At 42.5% G+C, this 20,081-nt stretch overlaps 1 protein-coding gene across 6 annotated transcripts in view; it reads left to right on the top strand.

Moving 5' to 3' along the window:
• The window catches only part of LOC146189839 (fatty acid synthase-like), a 43,833-nt gene extending 24,649 nt beyond the window's left edge, over positions 1-19,184 (top strand). For 5 of the 6 annotated variants that reach the window (XM_084604604.1, XM_084604606.1, XM_084604600.1 and 2 more), the window contains 9 exons: positions 3,295-3,504; positions 4,670-4,999; positions 6,088-6,207; positions 8,195-8,550; positions 9,070-9,423; positions 13,840-14,083; positions 15,404-15,646; positions 16,034-16,255; positions 19,049-19,184. In XM_084604604.1, the coding sequence (XP_084460730.1) occupies positions 3,295-3,504; positions 4,670-4,999; positions 6,088-6,207; positions 8,195-8,550; positions 9,070-9,423; positions 13,840-14,083; positions 15,404-15,646; positions 16,034-16,212 (2,036 nt within the window). In that variant the 3' untranslated portion in view covers positions 16,213-16,255; positions 19,049-19,184. The remainder of the gene's footprint in view (positions 1-3,294; positions 3,505-4,669; positions 5,000-6,087; positions 6,208-8,194; positions 8,551-9,069; positions 9,424-13,839; positions 14,084-15,403; positions 15,647-16,033; positions 16,256-19,048) is intronic. The other variant, XM_084604601.1, reaches the window with a different exon arrangement.
• Positions 19,185-20,081: the final 897 nt, after the last annotated feature.

Below are 20,081 nucleotides of genomic sequence, written 5' to 3'. Positions count from 1 at the left end.
AAGGTAGCATGGTGCCACCAGTGCTATCACTGGGGCACATGTTTGTCTTGCTTAGCTGACACCGCATACAATGGTAGCATTCAACTTATCCTGATCGAACGAGGCAAGTACTCCAAACGAAATAGATATAAATACAAACGACCAAATCATACTTTTGCGCGAAATTTGAGCTGCAAAGATTCGGCGGGTTTGCTCAGAGAGGCACTCTACGCCACGCATGCAATTGTGCAACGCGCTGTATAAACCCACGCAGTAGTTCATCCATCACAACGGTTCTAATACCGGTGGGTGCGGTAACGCATTTAGGCGTGTAAACAAAAAAAACGTGAAAGTGCGCTCCTCATGCGCGTAATGCTTTATCTATCTCAAAATGGTTTATTATTCTTTTTAAATCTGGGTTACGGCTCTTGCATACAATGTGATACCAAAATGGAAGAAAGCAGCTAAATGTATCGATTTTCGCTTTGTGGTGGCAATCATTCAAAAGTAATGAAGAAGACCAAAAGTCTGCCTTAACAAACATTTTATAAGGCTGACTCGGTGCCTAAAAAGAGCGGAAATATCAGGTGGCGGCGATGAGAACAAATGTGTTTTTCCATATTAATGAACAGAATGACGTCCAATATTCGCTGTCAGGTAGAGCTGAAATATAATGCGTCGAAAGCGTCTAAAACAAGATGAAATAACCTGAAACGTGTAGGTAGCTAGTATCTCTCCAGATCAATGTGGCCCCGTGTCACGTAAGTATAACAAAGCTGTCTGCTAACTGCTTTAAGCTCCAGCAAATAGGCACAACAATTATTTACGAAAATGAGTAGCTCGACGTGAATAGCGAAGTGGAATAAGGATATAGTAATGGGGCCTGTTGAGCTTTGAGCAGGACGAGTGGTAGGAAATGTCTTCCTGCAACCTTACCTTCTGTACGAAAAATCTGTCCTTTTTACTATCATCGATCTACGGTATGGGTATTATCCTACGGAGCTTTCTGTAAAGCGCAGGAGTTTTGTTTTGTTGCGGTAGAATTAGAGCTTATACAAATAACCCGAAACATCTAAGGTCTCTTCGCACTTGCTCGATTTTTTGTAAGGATATGTCACACCATCCTGGCCGAGGGTATACTCATGAAATATTCGTTTTCTATAAATCTTACCTTTTGTACTTTTCTTTCGACAGAGAGAGAGAGAGAGAGAAAACTTTATGTGTCAGCTATTTAGATGGTTTTTGCCTTGGCTGACAGTTTAAGTCTGTCAGCGACCTCTTGCACTCTTGCCGAGGCCAGGGACTGGACATCTGGGTCCCGGCTGACGAGAACAGCTTTCAGTGTTCTAGCGAGATAGATGGTACTAGATCTGCCGGGGGCGGATCTTCCGCGCAGTTCCAGATTATGTGGTCTAAGGTGGCAGGGTCGCCGAATATATGGCAGTACGAATTTACTATGTCGGGAAAGATTTTGGCTTACGTTCAGAGGTTTGGCTGCGATCACGTTTGCAGCCGTCGCGATGTGGTAGCCTGTTCTCGGTTAAGCGAAGCGTGCGGAGGAGGCAGGCTCCTTGTAATAAGTGGTAATGGCCTGATTCGTATCCGGTGACTCAGCCCGTTGGGGCCTGCCTTATCAGGCAGTTCAATTTTTCACTTTCGGCCTTTATAAGGCCCAGTACTGTGCTCCAATATAAAACAGGTTTATAGCACTCATTCTCCACATCATTCTCCAGATGTGGCTCTTCACAAGCCCCGCAGTTTTGACGTTAATTTCTTCTTTCCTTAAAGGTATTTAAAACGCAGTGTAATGAATTCCATGTCTGCACCGACATAATGGGAACGCAGTTAATTGTTATTAAAAAAACCTATTGACGACTACGCGCGCGGCTGCGCTCTGTGAATGCTCACAAGCGTACTGCATTGTGCAGTAAGTGCAGGCTACAGAAAGAGGAAACTATATAACTTAGGCGACGTTGATGACCTTTTAATATGTTGATAAAGACCAAGAGATGGTCTGAATATTGAGGGAAAATGTTTGGGAAAGGGCTTTAGGATATACTTTTGTGACATATATATCACGCATAATAAATATCCGGCTTGTAACTGTTTTCTATATTCAAAAACACACGAGAATGGTTTTATATAGCAGTCGTATTTACTATCTGAAATAAATATTTGCAACCTTTGTATCGCCATTATTGTAGTCATTGTTCGATTATATGCCCATCCTGTAAAAATCCCAATGGGGATTGACAGTATCTGAAATAAAAAAACATTAAAGCTGAGGTTTACTCCGCATAGCATGCTTACAACATGACCGTAACAGTTTTACTTAAGATACCCCCAAGTTGGCACACAAATAAAAGGCGTCCCAGAAGCCGTACTTGCTGCATATATTCGTTGTCCTTGATCTTCGGCCTGGCAGAGTACTGAATTTCCATTGGCAAGCCGAACACCTACTTGTGAACGCACATGAAAAAAAATTCGCAAAAAACCGAAGTGGCCAATTCATTTGCGAAAAAGCGAAACGTCGATGAAAACCCACGCTATCTGGAGCGCGTTTCGAAATGTTAATATGCTGATAATGATTGTTATTTGAGAAAAACCAGATTGGACAGATACCGTCATGGATAACCTGCTTGGCTTGTATGACCTTACGTGAAAAGCTCGATTCCCATGTTATTTAGAAGCACAGGAGCACCGAAACTCACCAAGCAAGAAAGAGCAAAAGAGGAAGGCCATTTAATTTCGTACGATATGAACTGGCTTTTAAATTTACTCGATTGCTCCGTTCTGCCCTTAATAAGTTTTAATTATCTTGCGGCACCACGACCGCGCTGGTACCCTGCCGAACTAACATGCAGCACTTCATATCTTATATGACAATAATTTAATTACTACTATTTTAGTTTTCTTCTAAAGCGCCTCCAACCAGACAGATATTTGAAGGATGTGGTCTTTCAATCACCAGATTGTGTCAGTTCGAAAGTCATTGGCGTCTTGGCAGAACTAGGTTCCAGATGTGGTTGCTCAAGTAATTAAGAAAAGTCTGCTGTTAATTTTCATTGTCCGGGCCACTCTCCGTTGTAACATACTAGTGCTAAGTCGTGCTGCCTGATCTGAATCTTCTCGTTGTCTAGGAAGCTACTACTGTGGCACATTCACAAGAGATGATTAGGGTTGAGAGATAATGTTAGAAGGGATTAATATGGCAATTTGTGCATGATACTTGGTCTCAAATTTATATTGAACCCTGTGAAGCTGTTCAGAGATGTGTTTTTCAGGCACTGAGCACTTAGTGTACACTCACTGCAGGTGGCCCTCCAAAGAGGGTTACAGAGCATGCCTTCCTCAATGTGCATACAAACGGGGCTATATCCACCCTGGAATGGTACGAGTCTCCGCTGCCTCAAAGCTCAACATCCAACAGCTCTGCGAATCTGCTGTGCAGCGTGTATTACGCTGCACTGAACATTCGCGACATCAGGATTGCCACTGGGAGGATTCCTTCTGATGTCAGATCCGGTGAGCTCGTTAAGCTATTACCACAAACCTTGTTCCCAAATATTCCTAAGTTATGCTGCCTTTATAATAATACTAATGAACCCCGGATTCTGCTTGGTTTACAAAGCACTGTTGTAACTAACATCTTATTAAGAGCGAAAAAAAAAAGAGTACGTGCGGTATATCGAACGATATCCCGAAACCATACGCAGTGCTTGATCGCGAAATTACTGTTACCTACATGTGAAACCCTGGAGGCTAGTTCAGGTAAAATTTACCATTCATTCACGTCAACAGATTTTTATGAAGTAAAGTTGGCTTGTCATTTGTTTTCAATGAGAAATTATTGCCTGCAATAAAATGTAACATTACAGTTCATGTCACGTGCACACGTGAACGTGTTGACCATCTCTAGCGTAGCGCAACAGAAAGAAACCGGATTTGTACCACTATTGTGATTTTCTCCTCAAAGCCGCAGCGCCCATAGAAGGTAGTACAATATTTAAGGGGAAACCTAAGGGATTAATTACCTATTTGGCAGGGAAGCGCGTGACAATGCAAAATGACTTTCATAGACACATGAAGGAACAAAAGGGGAATTTAAATAACCGGTCTGAAACTGCCAAAACTCCTTGAGCGTGGCTACGGACTAAAGATCTTAGGTGCGTGTAATCATATTTATAGAGGTCTTATTCCACGCACAGGAACAAGAGTAAGAGGAGTATCAAGTTACCTAGCTTAATTAATTTAACGCAACTCCTCGCAGTGGTCTATCCGGCTTTTACTCTGCATTAAATAAATACTTCTTTTCTTTGAAGACATGCACCCTCCTTAGCATAATAGGCCGAAAGAACCCCATTTCGCGCGACAGTACTCCTAGCTTTTAAACGTGAAACTTGTCCACGGTTAACCCTTCATATCCATGGTTAAGCCACAAGCAGTTTTACTGTTTCCAATTGGCGTGGTGCTTGTATTGTTGAAATAAAAATGATCATTGCATATTTGAATAGAATCCGCTGAATAGATTAACAACGTTTTTATTCAGAGGGGAGACGGGGAAGGCTGCTGGAAGGTGATGACAAAAAATAAATGTCAAGTACTACCCGCAAACACATGATTTTGCACAGTATCATTACCTTTATTTACGCAATCACTATGCATAAACTTCTCTGTTCTCAACACGTAGACGCTGCGTGGACATCTGAATGCCTGCTTGGCATAGAGTTTTCTGGTCGCGACCCTGAAGGACACCGTGTCATGGGCTTGGCGTCCTCTCAGGGCCTGGCTACAGCAGTTGCCGCTGATCGAGATTGCCTCTGGGAAGTTCCAGACACGTGGAGCCTAGCGGAGGCGTCCACAGTCCCCATAGCGTATTCGCTTGCGTACTACGCCCTGCTCGTACGAGGTAACATGCGGACAGGAGAGTCGCTTCTCGTTCATTCGGGCAGCGAGGAGGTCGGCCAGGCGGCCATCTCCATAGCACTCTCAATGGGATGCCTTGTATTCACGACAGTTGGTGAGTATCATACTTACATTATTCATTTTATTCATAACAGCCATAGCATCGTACGCCTCCTCTTTTCTGCGTTGCCGCCATCGACGGCGTGGTGGATAACTTTCAACACCACTCGCAAGGAAGGCCAGCTCAAATATACAAGTTCTTTGTGTTCACTGCACAACATAAAGCCTGAATTAGGGTATCGGAAGGGCACCAGCCTATAGCCAGCTTCTGTCAGCCCCAAGGTTGGCATCTCGTTATTTTACGTCTTCCACTCGCTCAGAGATAGTGGTTAGGCATCCCGTCCGAGAAACGTGATATTTTGTACGTCCTGTGGACGCTCAGCTGCGTCACCGAGACTGCGATTTTCTTAAGATTCTGCTCATTTAGTGCTTAATATCCGACCAGGTCCAAGATTACGTATAAGGCTTCCCACGGGTTGCGCTTCTTCTGGACTACTGCTGTCATTTCCTGGTTATTTGCATTGCGTTATTATTGCCCGAGTGTTGGGTAGCCGCAGGTAAATGAAGAACTTGCGTTCATTTTCTGTTTTCAAAACTATTACTTCTAGGGTGTGGTTCGGTTATCCTGGTATGTGCACGTTATGTAGAAACAGATTTAAGGCTCCATTTTTTTTTTAATTTCGAGGCACTTGATAAACTGGGTGCGTCCATCAAAATTCTTTCCCATGATCACTGCTTGGGAGTGATAGGCAGCGTGGCCTAGGCCTAGATATGCAGGGCACAAGAAATAGTCATGAATTCGATCAACCGCTTCAAGTTAACTTCACTGGATTCATGCGGCACATACTTGCATTATTCTAAAATTTCACATTTTAATGATCCATGTCATAAGAGAGGGAGAAAATGAGTGAATTGCTGTCGGACTGGGCGTAATAGTCGCGAGTCGAAACCTAAATGACAAGTCTAAAATGATTAGCGAATCCTTGTTAATAAATAGTAAGGTAGTAAGGTTTGACTACAGCCTCCATCGATAAATAGCCACTGATGCCCTTAGTTGAGCGAGTTAAGAGAGCATCTGAACTTTCAAGCGTTAAAGTTACAAATCATTTGACTTATAACCATCGCATTTATTAAATCTTCTAGGGTCTCAAGAGAAGAAACAATATCTCCTGCAACGTTTTCCACAGCTCCAGGATCCAAATATCTCTAGCTCGTGGAATCTGTCTTTTGAAGAACTCATGCTCCGAGAAACCGATGGCCGAGGTAAAGGCTCTATATGCTGGTGTGCCTTTGTCTCCAGCAAGGTGTAATGGTTCACCTGTATCATCTTTCATCTAGACGCACACATTGAGTAAAAGCAGATATCTTCACACATGCATCATCTTAAAAATTAGCAGGAGGTACTTTTACAACAGCGCATTGCTCTCTTATGCAAATACTCGTAGAATGGTTACAAGTGGCAGCACAAAGGTTCTTGAAATTTCGTACACAATATTTCCGGGGGACGAAAATGACAATTAGAAATGCCCCTGATTGATGTGTTGTTATCTTTAATAAAAAAGGTGACACAAATGAAATCAAAAGTCTTCTGCACAGTAACGAAAGAGCAACGTGAAAGATTAGCATGACCATCATTAGGCTTATCTGAATAGATGGTGGGGACGCCAGCGGCCAGTTGGTTTTTGCAAGAGTACAGTCTTGTCTGCGGGCATTTTTGCACGTTAAACATAAGTGTACTTTGACTGATAAAACAATGTCTTCGTAAAATGCGAAATATATGAATAATTAACCTTTGATTATTTAATGCCCTCTATAAGCGATGAGGTAGAACACAGCCTCGCCATACAAAATTTCGCTTCTAAAGATCTTGCTTGGCCATGAAATAATCCTCATCATGAAAACGACCTAATTAGAGCAGAGAAAGTCTCAGTGCATTACATCAGCTCTTTCAAGGATACCGGCGAATATTTCTTAAAGTTAGTGTTTTTAAGATATGATGACGGCCGCTGCGGCACACTTGTGTCAGATGTGTCTGATTTCAGGAAGCATAATAATATAGTTAATCAGTAAAGTGGATAACTAATTTTTGATATTTCTCTATCACCGTTTGGTGTATACTTGTAACTAACGGTGTCTAAGCAGTTATTATTCTAGTACATGTGTTTTATAAATACAAAGATGCTTTCATCCTCGGAGCATGGCTCAACAAATTTGGCAGTCGTGCTATAAAACCATTGCGTTTTCAAGAAACATTACAAAAAACTGCTAACGAAAACCTACACGCATGTCACTCGCATACATTAGTTGCAAGAGGACATGTCCTGACACTGATTGACAGGAGGAAATGTTAGCTTGGTTGAACAGAATTACATGGTCGAGATAGCAGGACCAGCTAAATCAGAAAGGTCCTTTGAAATTCGTGGTTGAGATAAAAATGCATCCTTCTCGGACCTTTGAATTGCGAGTCTGACATGCTACATACTAGCCATGTAAGACACGTTCATACAGTGAGACGTTATATAAATCACCAGTGCTGACGAGTGCTATTTCACATAATGCGGCACCTTCCATCAGCGGGCTAAAGAGTATGTATTAAATAGTTGAGGCTAAATGACGAGAGTAGCAATTAAGCGAGTAGCAATGTGTTCATATCCGAATTAGTAGCCGCTATGAAGTAACAGATAGAAGCTGTATATGCTGTGCCTTTACCCCCTGAAGTTCGAGCTGGAATGCTCCCGAAATGTTTCATATGTTGAAGTCAGTGCAAAATGTGGTCACTTGATCATCAATGAGCACGCTCCTAACTTGAGGTATAAAAAAGCGGCGCTAGAGAGAAGAAGGGCTGCCCGATTTTTCTCAGACTCACAATGTTTTTATTTCTGGCTGTCATCAAAATCACAGCAGTCGCGGAGAATCGCTGTGAGGTTCTCAATTTGTACCTTTATAAATGTGATGTTTAACAGGCCGGCTGCCTTACCGATTTTATTGACTATTTAGTTGTCTTTTTCATGACAAGAAATGGAAGTTGATACAACGCTTTTTCATGACGTAAAGGTGCTACAGCATTCAAACGGTGAATCGCAGTACCACGGCTCATTGTATCGGTCGATACGCATGCGTACAAGTTAGCAGGTTGCACGCGTCCCGGCTCACTAGTACTATAGCTTTGGCGTAAGGTAAACTCTCTATTAATCTGATGAGGAATTTAGTTCAAGCTGACATCTCTGATGTTGTTTAACACCCACAACAGGTATAGATCTTGTCCTCAATTCGTTGCCAGAAGAAACGTTTCATGCAAGCGTACGCTGCTTGGCATCTCAAGGCCGCTTGATGGATATTGACAAGTTAAACCTCTCCAAGGACTCCTCCTTGGGAAAGTCCATGTTTCTCAAGGGTATCTTCTTCCACGGCGACCTTCTATTAAAGCTTTGCGGCAAAGACCCCAGCACTAAGCAGGACAAACGTAAGGTTCGAGCACTGGTTCAAGAGGGTATCAAGTCTGGAGTGGTTCGGCCGCTGGACAAAGAATGTTTCAAGCGCAACCAAGCTGAAGAAGCCTTCCACTTCTTGGCGTCTGGCAAGCACCTAGGAAAAGTTGTACTCGAGGTAGGCAGCAATAATGTTGTTCAGAAGAGATAGGTGGTAGCGTTTCCTTGGAAGGCAGGGAGGGATTCTTAACCAAAAAGAAAAATACTGCACGGAATTGCATCGGCTACTCCTAATGTACAATGTGTTAATCCTTACGAATGGAACTTTTGTAAAAGTCTAGTGAGGATCAATCACTACAGTGCGGTACGGTAGTTAGAATTAAGGGAATCAAAGTTGTGGAAGTAGCCAATGCAATTCCAGAAAACGTTCTAACTTCAATTTCAGCGAGATATAGACTAATAAAATTTGGTCGCATTAAGGGAATCAAAGTTGTGGAAGTAGCCAATGCAATTCCAGAAAACGTTCTAACTTCAATTTCAGCGAGATATAGACTAATAAAATTTGGTCGCATGTTCAGCTACAGGCCTTCGTCTTCATTCAATACACTCTCTGCTAATGTCCATAGCCAGCGTATAACTATTGTTTACTCACTGCGGGGGCTGCATATTCGATGATGGCGATGCTTCTTGGACGCAGATTCGGCCAGAAGAGAGCACGCGCTCCAACTGCCACGCTTCGCCTCTAGCCCTAGAGGCCGTGGCACGCACCTATTTTCACGAGCACAAGTCATGCATCATCGTTGGAGGTCTGGGAGGCGTCGGCCTGGAGCTCGCAAACTGGATGCTGGGACGCGGCTGCCTAAGGCTCCTGCTGAGTACCCGTTCGGGAGAACATAATGGATACCAAAAACTTTGTCTTCTTCGTTGGCAGCAGGCGGGTGCTCAGGTCCTAGTGGTCAAGGCGGATGTTGCGACGGAGGGAGGAGCTCGCCATATTATAGAAACGGCTTCGGGCATGGGACATGTTGGCGCCATCTTCAACCTCGCAATGGCAAGCGAAACTCCTGCTTTAAACGTACAGTTCGTTAAAATTGTCAGCAATGCGAATACGTCTTTAGAGATAAGCTTTACTTTAGACGGATGAATAGAATCTAATCCTGCACCGGTTGTATTGCGCGTTTTATTGACCTGATGGGCTTCTTCTGCTGATGTAGGACGCAAGTAAAAAGAGTGGGAGCAACGTGCCAAGGAAGGTAAAGTGATTATGGCCTGTGAACGTTTAGAAAAACGAAATTGCTGGTTTTAAAGCATTGATAATTTTGCTGGGATCACTATAGGTGGCATTTTCACATATTATATTTGTTATTCATGTTTAGAAATTTTGACCGTTGAGAAATTGTTTAATACATTGCCATTCAAGTTGCCTTTTCAAGCTTTGTTGCCTTTGTTGCCTAATAAGTTGCCTTTTCCATTTTTCTTGCTAATATAACGAATCAGGGCGCTGGTATTCCATGGATGTCGTGATGGTCGAAACCACCGCACGGTGGGAAAATAAGTGGTGCATTTATTAATGCAGGTGGCAATTCTCGCAAGCTTCGTTGACAACTGAAGTAATGTGAGAGGAAAGTGCATCGCATTAATTCTTTACATGGTGTCGGATTCAGAACAGTAATTCGACACTTGCCGCGCATGTAAATCTGGACGTGTTCTCGTTGGGAAGGCCATTAGTACGAGTCGGATGCGTTCGCCGAGCAGCGCAACGTGACACCGTCACATTTATTTTATTTTTTTTTTTATTTCAAGTACCCTCAGGGCCGTTGGCATTAGAGAGGGGAGTGGTTGCAGGCATAAATAGAAATTAAATAAACAAAATGGACCAATTGTCGAAAGGTTACAGATGTGGTTAATCAGGCAATGTTAGCTAAAGCGTCCTTGAAAAGCTGATGATCTTTGATGGTTGCTGTTGGTGCCGGAAGGTGATTCCACTCTGCTGCAGTGCGAGGTAAAAAGGACTGAAAGAAAGCGTTAGTTCTGCAAAATGGTACACCGACTTTGTAGGCGTGATCTAGTCTTGATGATACGTGATGCGGGGGAGGGATAAGTTCAGTACGTAAGTGCGGATGATGAAACTTTCAGCGTTTCGACTGTGCGAGCGCTCATCTCATGTTTACGCCTCGCGTAAAAGCTCGGATAATGGCAGATTTCACTGATAAAGGGGTTGTTTTCCGTCACTCTTCGTCGTTACCCAAACTTATACGGCGCTGGTGCTGTTAATTTTGCTCGCCAGAAACTGCGCAGCGAAGGGTGTGAACGTTCCCCACGCCGTATAGCCAGAAGAATGGGCTACCTTGTCGATGCATTTAAGAACAAGCGCAACGAATTAGGTCTCACAATGCAGTACAACAGCATAACGCAGCGCCCATCTGTACACGGCCTGCCAGAACGCACGAAAAAAAAAACGGAAGCCTGTTTCAACAAAAGCACTGTCTTAGGTTTCGAAATGCTATGGCATATAAGCCGCCACAGTCGCTCTAGAGACCGTGCGCTACTGTAGAGGCTGGCGATATCGACTATCGCGATGCGGTGGCATGAATGCAAAGCGCTACTGTGGAATTCATGAAAACGCGGCTATGAATGGCATGAGAGGGTTATCGTCTCATAAGCTTCAAGTAATTCGGAGGTGTTCTGTGAGACTAGCTACCAGGTGTTCTGTGAGATCAGCAAAGCAAGGGCAGAACGTGTTGAGCACCCAAGTCGGTTTGGCAATAGCCATGTATTTTGGAAACCATTTTTTTGTCTTCTTTGTTGTCACTGTGCCTCTACCTGTAGTAGCGCTGTATTATTTAGGTCAAATTGCAGTCGGAACAACTTAATTCAAGCTTCTGTCAAGCTTCTGTCAAGCTTCTTTGATAAGCATAAAACAATTAGTAGTGCTGGGTATGGCTTTCAGGAGAATAAGTCAGCGTAAGAGTCACTCATTAATATTAAAGACGAATTCATTCAAAATATTGAAACCAAGTTAGTTCATCCCACTTGCTCTGTTTCTAGATATTAGAAAAGCATATGATGATGTTCATCGCGGTAAATTGCTACTACAGACGTACGAAATAAGGGGCGTTGCACTAAAGTTATTTCAAAAGTATCTTTTGAACCGCTGTCAATACGTAGCTCTTAACCCGATGTCATGATGATGATCCTTAGGGATCCATCATGAGGCCACTAGTTTTCCTGGTCTTTAATAATGATATCATGATGATAGCCGAATCTCCCGAATTAATAATGCATACCGATGATGCGAATATTAATTTTAAGGCTAAGAAAAATGGATCCCTGGATAAAGTACTTAACGCCTACTTTTCGAGCTTATCGTTCTGGTTGCAAATCAATCGTTAAGGCCTTAACGCTGATAAAACTATATATGTAATTTTTAAGCCATGAAGTAAAAGCGACTCCTACCATATTAGTATAAAGCTTGCAGACACCTTGCTCGGCCAAGTTATTGAAGAAACATTTCTTGGAATTTGGTTATATGAGTGTCTTTCATCGACATATTATGTTGCAAAGCTCAGCACTGATCTGTAAGGAGTGACTGGTATTGCATGTAAAATTCAGAACTTATTGCTGCGCTGGCTTAAAATAAACTTTTAATATTCATTATTCTACTCCAGGTTGTGCTACGGCATCAAAAAAAGAGTGTTACACGTGTATGAAAACTATCACGGACGCATCAGAAACTTAAGTACCAAACCGGTTTTTATTAAATATGCCAGGCTCAGGGCTCATAAGCTTATTTCAAGTTTGTCTATGGATCGACCAATACAAACTTTAGAGAACACTCTAGTATAACTCATCAATAAGAAGTTGGAAATCCAACATTTAGACGAGCGCCAATACGAACCAACTAGGTGCGTCAAACGTCACATTTTCAAACAGTCAAGATACTGAATAGATCATACATAAATGCTAATTTATGACTGACGAGATATTTACATTGCGCTCTGTAATCGCGAAAACGTATCAACAACCTTAGATATGCGGATGATACCACTTTAATGGCAGAAAGTGAAGTGGAACTCAAGAGTCTTCTGATCCGCGTACAAGAAGAGAGTGAGAAGTTTGGGCTTAAACTGAACGTTAAAAAGACGAAGATCATGGCGTCTTGCCCTATCAAGTCCTGGAGCATCAATGGACAAGAAGTGGAAGCTGTGACAGATTTTCTGTTCTTGGGCGCCAAGATTACCTCGGAAGGAGACTGCAGCCATGAAATTAGGAGACGCCTGCTTCTGGGAAAGAGAGCAATGGTTAGCCTTGACCGCCTAGTAAAGAGCAGAGACATTAGTCTGCCAACCTAGATCCGTATAACCCGTGCTATGGTCTTTCCAGTTGTGATGTATGGATGCGAGAGTTGGACTGTGAAAAAGGCTGACCGCCGAAGAATTGACGCGTTTGAATTGTGGTGCTGGCGAAGACTCTTGAGAGTTCCTTGGACTGCCAGAAGATCAAATCAGTCAATATTGTCGACCATAAACCCTGACTGCTCATTGGAGGGTCAAATTTTAAAGTTAAAGCTCAGCTACTTTGGTCATCTGATGAGAAGAGAGGAGTCGCTGGAGAAAGATTTGATGTTGGGAAAGGTTGACGGTCGCCGTAGAAGGGGTAGGCAGCGAACGCGTTGGTTAGATGGCATCCTCGAGGCACTGCAGATGAAGTTATGTGATGTTAGGAAGATAGTGAGAGACCGGAAAGCGTGGCGTGACATGGTCCATAGGGTCACGAAGAGTCGGACCCGACTGAACGACTAAACTGAGCTGAAATGCTAATTTCAACCAGGGGCTTGCTGCTTTCAAAAAAGAGTAAAAATTTCCTTCTTTCTTGCACTCTTTTGTTCGCACTATGGTGTCACTGTCGTTCACATTTTAGTGCTTCATTCCTTGATTGTTTTGTTCTGCTGTGCTTGATTTATTAGCATAAAAATGGTACAAGGAAAAGAAATGTTTCTTAGCGTTTTATTTTTATTATTTTCATATCCTCGTGATGTTTTATGACTGACGAGATATTTACATTGCGCTCTGTAATCGCGAAGCGCATTATGTTTGTACTTACTCTCTGTTATGCTTGTATATTCCTTATTTTCCGCTGTGCTCATGATGTCGTTTTTTTTTGCCGGGTTCTTAAGTGAAGTTCTCCTTGCCAAATTGTACCCATTATATATTCATGCTTATATGTATATTGGGGCACGTGGCCCCGTAAGACGTTTCTACGCCTTTAGCTAAACCCTCTCCACCCCCCCACCTCTTTAAATCCTAGACAAGTTCTAAAAAATAAAGTGCTAAGAAAAAAGGAAGACAAATTACTTCCTCTTGAAACGCCCTTATTTTTGGCGACTGCATTATCGGAGTTTTTAGGAAGGTTCTGCAGAAATGTTCTGGGAAATTTTCCAGTATTACAGCAATCGATATATTTGCAGGTTGTGAGTGTGGCCTTGTTCGAGCACCAGTCTGCTGAGACGTTTGAACGAGTATGCAAGCCCAAAGTGGATGGCACCCGGTGGCTTGATCAGGTGTCACGCAAGATGTGTCCCAATTTAGAGCACTTTGTGGTCTTCTCGTCCTTGTCGTCTGGCCGTGGCATCGCCGGACAGAGCAACTACGGTTATGCCAACTCGGTGGCGGAGCGCATCTGTGAGCAGCGAGTAGCCGATGGTTTACCTGGTAGGACACCCTTCTCGATGGCGCTCTGTCCTAATAGAGTTGTAGTTGTAGAAGTTAGCTCATAAAGGCTTTTAAGGGCAATAGCAGCGAGCTAATTAGAATTAATCACATTTAACAGCGCTAAAAATTAGCACCGGAGAAGAACTAATGTCTATCCCAGTTTTATTTTACGCCTTCTCTTTTATCTTCATTTATTTCCTCTCCTAAATCTAGAAGGCCCGTATTACAGGGGCAAATTCTTCATAAGCTGCATTACATTTCCTGCCCTTATTTTTTCTTTCCTTGCTATTATATTATAATCATTATGCTGTAACCTCCCTCCAGCTTTCTGTACCCCAGAGAGACGCTGTGAGTAATGTGAAAATAATCTATATACTAAACTACTATGTTCTCATTGTGAGCAGCCTTCACTGATGTCACTTACATTGCAAGTTGACCTCTGTTCTCGGTAATATTGCCGGTAATATTACTAATTAGCTGCCCTATCCTTCCTCGTTAGTGAATCAAACGATAGTGCTACCCGTTGTATACGATCTTAGACCTTTTCAAGAAACACTGCATGCCCTCTTGACTTGCTTTGGTCAACGTTACCGCTGACTTTAAAACTCGTGTCTCGTGAACAGCCTTAAAATATTTAGCTTATAAACAAAAGCGGGTACCGTGAGTGCGTTTCTGAGAACACGATAAAGCCTGCTGAAGGGAAAATGGGACGAAAGGTGAAATCAGCCCACAAATCATATCAAAGCGCGCTACTCATTGCACATTTGTCCAAATGGCGGGAGATAGTTTTGGTTCCTTCTAAGAAGCGGTCGGCTTTACTATTCAGCATCGATCAGGAGTCACTTATGTCTTCTTCGACATTTGCACAAAAAGAGTGTCGTCAAAAATTAAACACGGTGATCGCTAAGTGATCCGAATTGTCATGGGAATATTAGCACGTATTACATATCGTATCAAGGCGACATATTTAAAGGTTTTATTCTCCTGAAAATCTGAGGTTGGTGTTGACAGTGTTCACGTTGTGAGTGATGAATCTCAGGCATTGGTCTGGCAAGTGGTATCTGGTGGATTGCATAGCAGGCACGTTACCTCTATTTCCTACAGGCAAGATTTGTACAGAGTGATTATTTGCGTATTTATAACTATGTGTGGGGGAATTTTACAAAAGACTGCATGTTAAAGCAAATGTGCAAGATATTGGTGAAACACACGAAGAGTTTAGTAATTAAGCAACTGAGCAAGCCCAGTAACACGGACAAGAATTCTTAAGAAGGATTAGCTGACGTAAGCCGAAAACTTCACCAAGCTCTCTTCTTTCAGGACTGGCGATTCAGTGGGGCCCCATCGGAGAAGTAGGCGCGCTGCACGAGATAATGCGTGGCGATGTGGAATTTGATGGCTGCGTGCCGCAAAGAATCAGCTCTTGCTTGGACTTGCTAGACCATTTTCTAAACCAGAGTCAGCCAGTCGTGTCAAGTTTGGTGAAGGCGGAACGCTCTACAAAGCATAGAGAGAAAGGGTCAAGGACAATGAATATCGCGCAGACTGTGGCCAATATATTCGGTAAGTAACCGCTTTTCAGTGTCTCGATAAGCGACTGTCTGTCGCGCTTTTCTATTTCAAACCAATCCTGGCTCAGATGAGCCTCCAATCACCTAAACTGAATCATTTACGAATATAACAATTTTTCGCCCAACTGTAAGATGCTTCTTGGCTTGTATTAAAGAAGCGTATAAAAATCTCTTTCTAACTTTTGCTCGCCCCAATCCAAAAGTGAATTTGATTAACCGAACGCCCTTAGCAGAATGAATTGTCCCGTATTTTTACTTATGCTTTGCGCGACATTTCGTAACCCTCCTTCAAGGTTTTGTTTAATTTTAGTAGAATTATATTCCGTGGTTATTTTAGTGTGTTGGAGCACTGACACTAACAGCCACTGATGCGCTCCAGGCGTCAAGGAGGCGTCGACCATTAATCCAAATATGAGCCTGAGCGAACTGGGCATGGACTCCATAATGGGCGTCGAAATACGATGGGCTCTGGAGCGAGACTACGACCTTTCCTTGTCTGTGCTGGAGATCCGGCAACTTTCCTTCGCTCGACTACAAGAGATGGGTGCAGTCGGGTAATGCTCGACAGGAAAGCAGACAACTTCATTACAGCAGTTGCACAGTGAGTGCAATAATGTCGTCTCAAAAAGAGCTAATTACCATGTGGCTTAGAAGAGTTCTACGTAAGATCTCTGTAGTTGCTTATAATCTGTATACGACGGCAGAAAATTGCAATAAATATCGCTTCTATGCTCCAAGAGTGTCGTACTGGGCATGTACAGGTTGCGCTCGGTTTTGATACGATCAATGTGAACTGGTTTGTGGCACCTCATCGCTGGGTCTTTAATAGGTTTACCACCCCATGGAAACAAAGCATATCTGTGATCGATAGAAGCAATTGCAAGCATCTGAGCTCAATTTCACCAGAAACCTCCGCGGCGTTACTGCGCAGACCCAGTACCTCCTTCTAGGATGCCCATGCGAAAGGAAGAGATAAGGTTCTTTAATCTTCACTACCACTTAACGTTCGGTGCGTGACTAGCACGAGTTGGAAAAAAAAAAACAGGTTGTCGCTAGCGTGGTCGAAAGGAAATTGAGAACCCGCGAGAACCATGTTTGCTTGGTTAAATAAGGAAGAATTTGGATCCTTATTACGTGGCTGGCGCTGTTATTAATGGCCCTGATTCTAGAAGTAGCCGTTTTAAATGATTGCGTTCAATGTCAACAACCTTAGCACCCTCAAATTTAATATAATAGCCCGCATCCTTGCAATGTAACGCGAGCACCTCGTTCACGCTCGGAATTTCAATGAAAATGTTCAGCACGGAAATTTCAAGCTAAAACAAAGTGCAGTCGTGAAGAACTTAGAGGAGGTTGACAATGATAGCGACGGTCATTATCTTCATCATCTGCTGGATTATAGCCACTGAAGGGCGAAGGCCTCTCCCATATTCCTCCATTTACCCTGGCCCTAGATATAGCTGCATCCACTTGACCCCAGAAAAATTTTTAACCTCATCCACCTAACTTTGTGCCAGCCCCGGTTAAGTTTTTCTTTCCTTGGAATTCAATTTGTTACCCTCAGCGACCATCGGTTATCCTCTCTTCGCACTACATGCCCTGTCCACGCCCATTTCTTCTTCTTGATTTCCCCTAGAATGTCGGTAACTTGAGTTATTTCTCTGGCCCACTCTACACTCTTCCTGTCTCTTAACGTTACATCTGCCATTTTTCGTTCTGTAGCCCTCTGCGTTGTCGTCAACTTAAACAGAACTCTTTTCGTAAGCTTACACGTTTCAGTCCCATAGCGGAGTACAGGAAAGATGCAACTGGTCTATTCTTTGCTCTTCAGCGGTACCGGTAATCTGCCGGTCATAATCAGCGAGAACATGCCAAATTTGCTCCATCGCAGTCTTATTCTATTAGGTATTTTAAATTGGAATTATTATTTAAGTGGAGTTATTTAAATGGGCAACGAAAGAGAATTTTCTTTCATCGTCCGGATGTGCGGTTACTACCTAACCTAAGTATATATATAAATATATATATATATATATATATATATATATATATATATATATATATATATATATATATATATATATATATATATATATGTGTGTGTGTGAAGGAAAGAAGCCAACAGTCGGCGAGGCCACTTTGTGTTTAATTATCTTTCCCCTAAACAGATTACATTACTAATCTCTGGGATTATCCAAGTAAACATTAAAAAAAAAAGACATACAGTACCATCCCCATCGCTTTCCTTGGCCTCGCCGACTGTTGGCTTCTTTCCTTCATGTATTATAACGAGCACCCTCATTTCCCCTTAATTGATCTGCTTAAATATATATATATATATATATATATATATATATATATATATATATATTCGCCTACCACTTCTAGTACTTCGCTGCTTATTGTAAACTGCTGTTCATTTCAGAGGCTGTTGAACATTGCCTTAGTATTCTGCATATTGATTTTCAAGCCTACCTTTCTGCTTTTCCTGTCTAGGTGATCAATCATTCTTTGCAGTTGATCCCCTGAGTTATTTACCAAGGTTATGTCATCAGCGAACGGTAAATTACAATGTAATTTACATCAAGCCTTATCCCTAACTGCTCCCATTCAACATGCTAAACGTTGGGCATGCAAAAGTATTGACATATAACACATGCCTTTAAAGAAAATCTACAATCCTGCAGACGCAACAGAACAATCCTGGCAATGTGAATCACAAAGCTCTCTTCCATCAACGTAGTATATGGCCTTCGCGATGTCTACAATGTCCTATCACTGCCGCCAGTGATGCTCGAATGTTCGCTTCTCAGCTCACTTGACTCACGCGCTGTAGCAGCTGCAGTGGAGTGCAAAAAGCATGTCTCTTGCTTCCACCTGCGAAACTCATAATAAAGTTCGGAGTAGTCACAAGAACATCGCACTATGTCGTGAGACTTGCTTGCAGTGCTGCAATTTATTCTCTCTGGCTTTATCCCGCTGTGCAAATCTCAGACGAAATTAAAGACACGTAATTAATAATGTGCTGCACTGAAAATACATGTGCACCTTTGTCGTACTTCTTATGCCTACGCTTTCCTGTCATCTTTCCTAGTAGATGTAATGAAATACTTGTAATATAATAATATCAAAACCATGGTGGCGATTTGAGAAGAGAAAAAATGTGTAACGCTTATTCAATAACAGAAATATTTATCTAACGTCATATCTGATACACAAATCATCATAGCTCATTACATTTGGAGGAGAGCTATTGAAATATGAGAGCAAAAAAAATGTACCCAACCAGGGAAAAGGATCTGCCTCTTTCATTATGACAATACAGTGCGCCTTAGAGTTATACATGCTGATGAGATCATCTGTCGTATCATTTCTCTCATTTTTTATTCTCAAGGGACGAAGGCAAAGCAAGAGAGAGGTAGTCGTTCACGTCTTCATTTTTACAGCTCGAGGCCAGGCACCATCTTTTAACCAGCTTGTGCGGCGCTGAAGCATGCTCATCAAAAATAGGCCTCGCGTGCAAATAAAAATATGTCAACAAAAGAATGGTCTTCTGTTTTTTGCACCTGCATAGCTGCCTAAGTTATAAGTTGAAATTGGATTGCAACAGTAATACTGATCTATTGTAAATAAGGACATATACACCACTCGCGGCGAGTCAGTTTTATTCTGTCGCAGTACCTACTTCATTAGAAACGTTCTCATAAATTAAGATTTTGGATATTTATTTATTGGGCAGAGAGTAGTAAACAAGGCGATTTAGTATTTGGATTACGCGCTCTTGCATAAGCATGCTGACTAAATTGTCGTCGTGGACTCTATACTTGCTAACATTTCATTATTAGTATTTTATTCTCTGCTTTTAAAGTGCACACTCATATTGAAAACTTGGAGACTGTGGTATTCGACGATCACTTTATCTTGTACGATTTTTGTTGTTTTTGTTGGCCTGTATTCTTGCATATGGAATCTAAACTTTTAGTATTATGCACGCGAGACCTCGGCAATCACTTAACTACCTGCCTGGTGCACCTCAATTGTTGCGCATGAGCTTCGAGTGAAAACATTCTCGCGTTAGAGGCGACGACAGATAGAAATAAAACTGGGAGAAAGTCAGAAACATTTGCTTGAGGGACGAGGGGATTAAAAATGGGACAAGGTAAGGAACGAGGAACAAATCTGCAGCATATCACTCAATCCGGTCTTCCACGAGTCACAAAGCAGTGCCTTGTATGCGTTAAGACCAGTCGACTTCTGCGGTCACTGACCTGATTCATCTGCTGCTTAAGAGCGAGGATCTAGGCAGTCGAGGCCACATCGCACAGCGTCTTTAATTCGCCAGAGCAGGACACTCACTGAGGAGACGACAGGTTATCTCCACGCAGTCATATTTTAATGCGCGCGCTTTCCTTGGCTCACGGGTAGCA

Source organism: Amblyomma maculatum, chromosome 5 (assembly GCF_055883805.1).
Source record: "Amblyomma maculatum isolate TAMU_Amacu chromosome 5, ASM5588380v1, whole genome shotgun sequence".
Taxonomy (NCBI): Eukaryota; Metazoa; Arthropoda; class Arachnida; order Ixodida; family Ixodidae; genus Amblyomma; species Amblyomma maculatum.
This window is presented reverse-complemented; position numbering and strand designations above follow the sequence as displayed.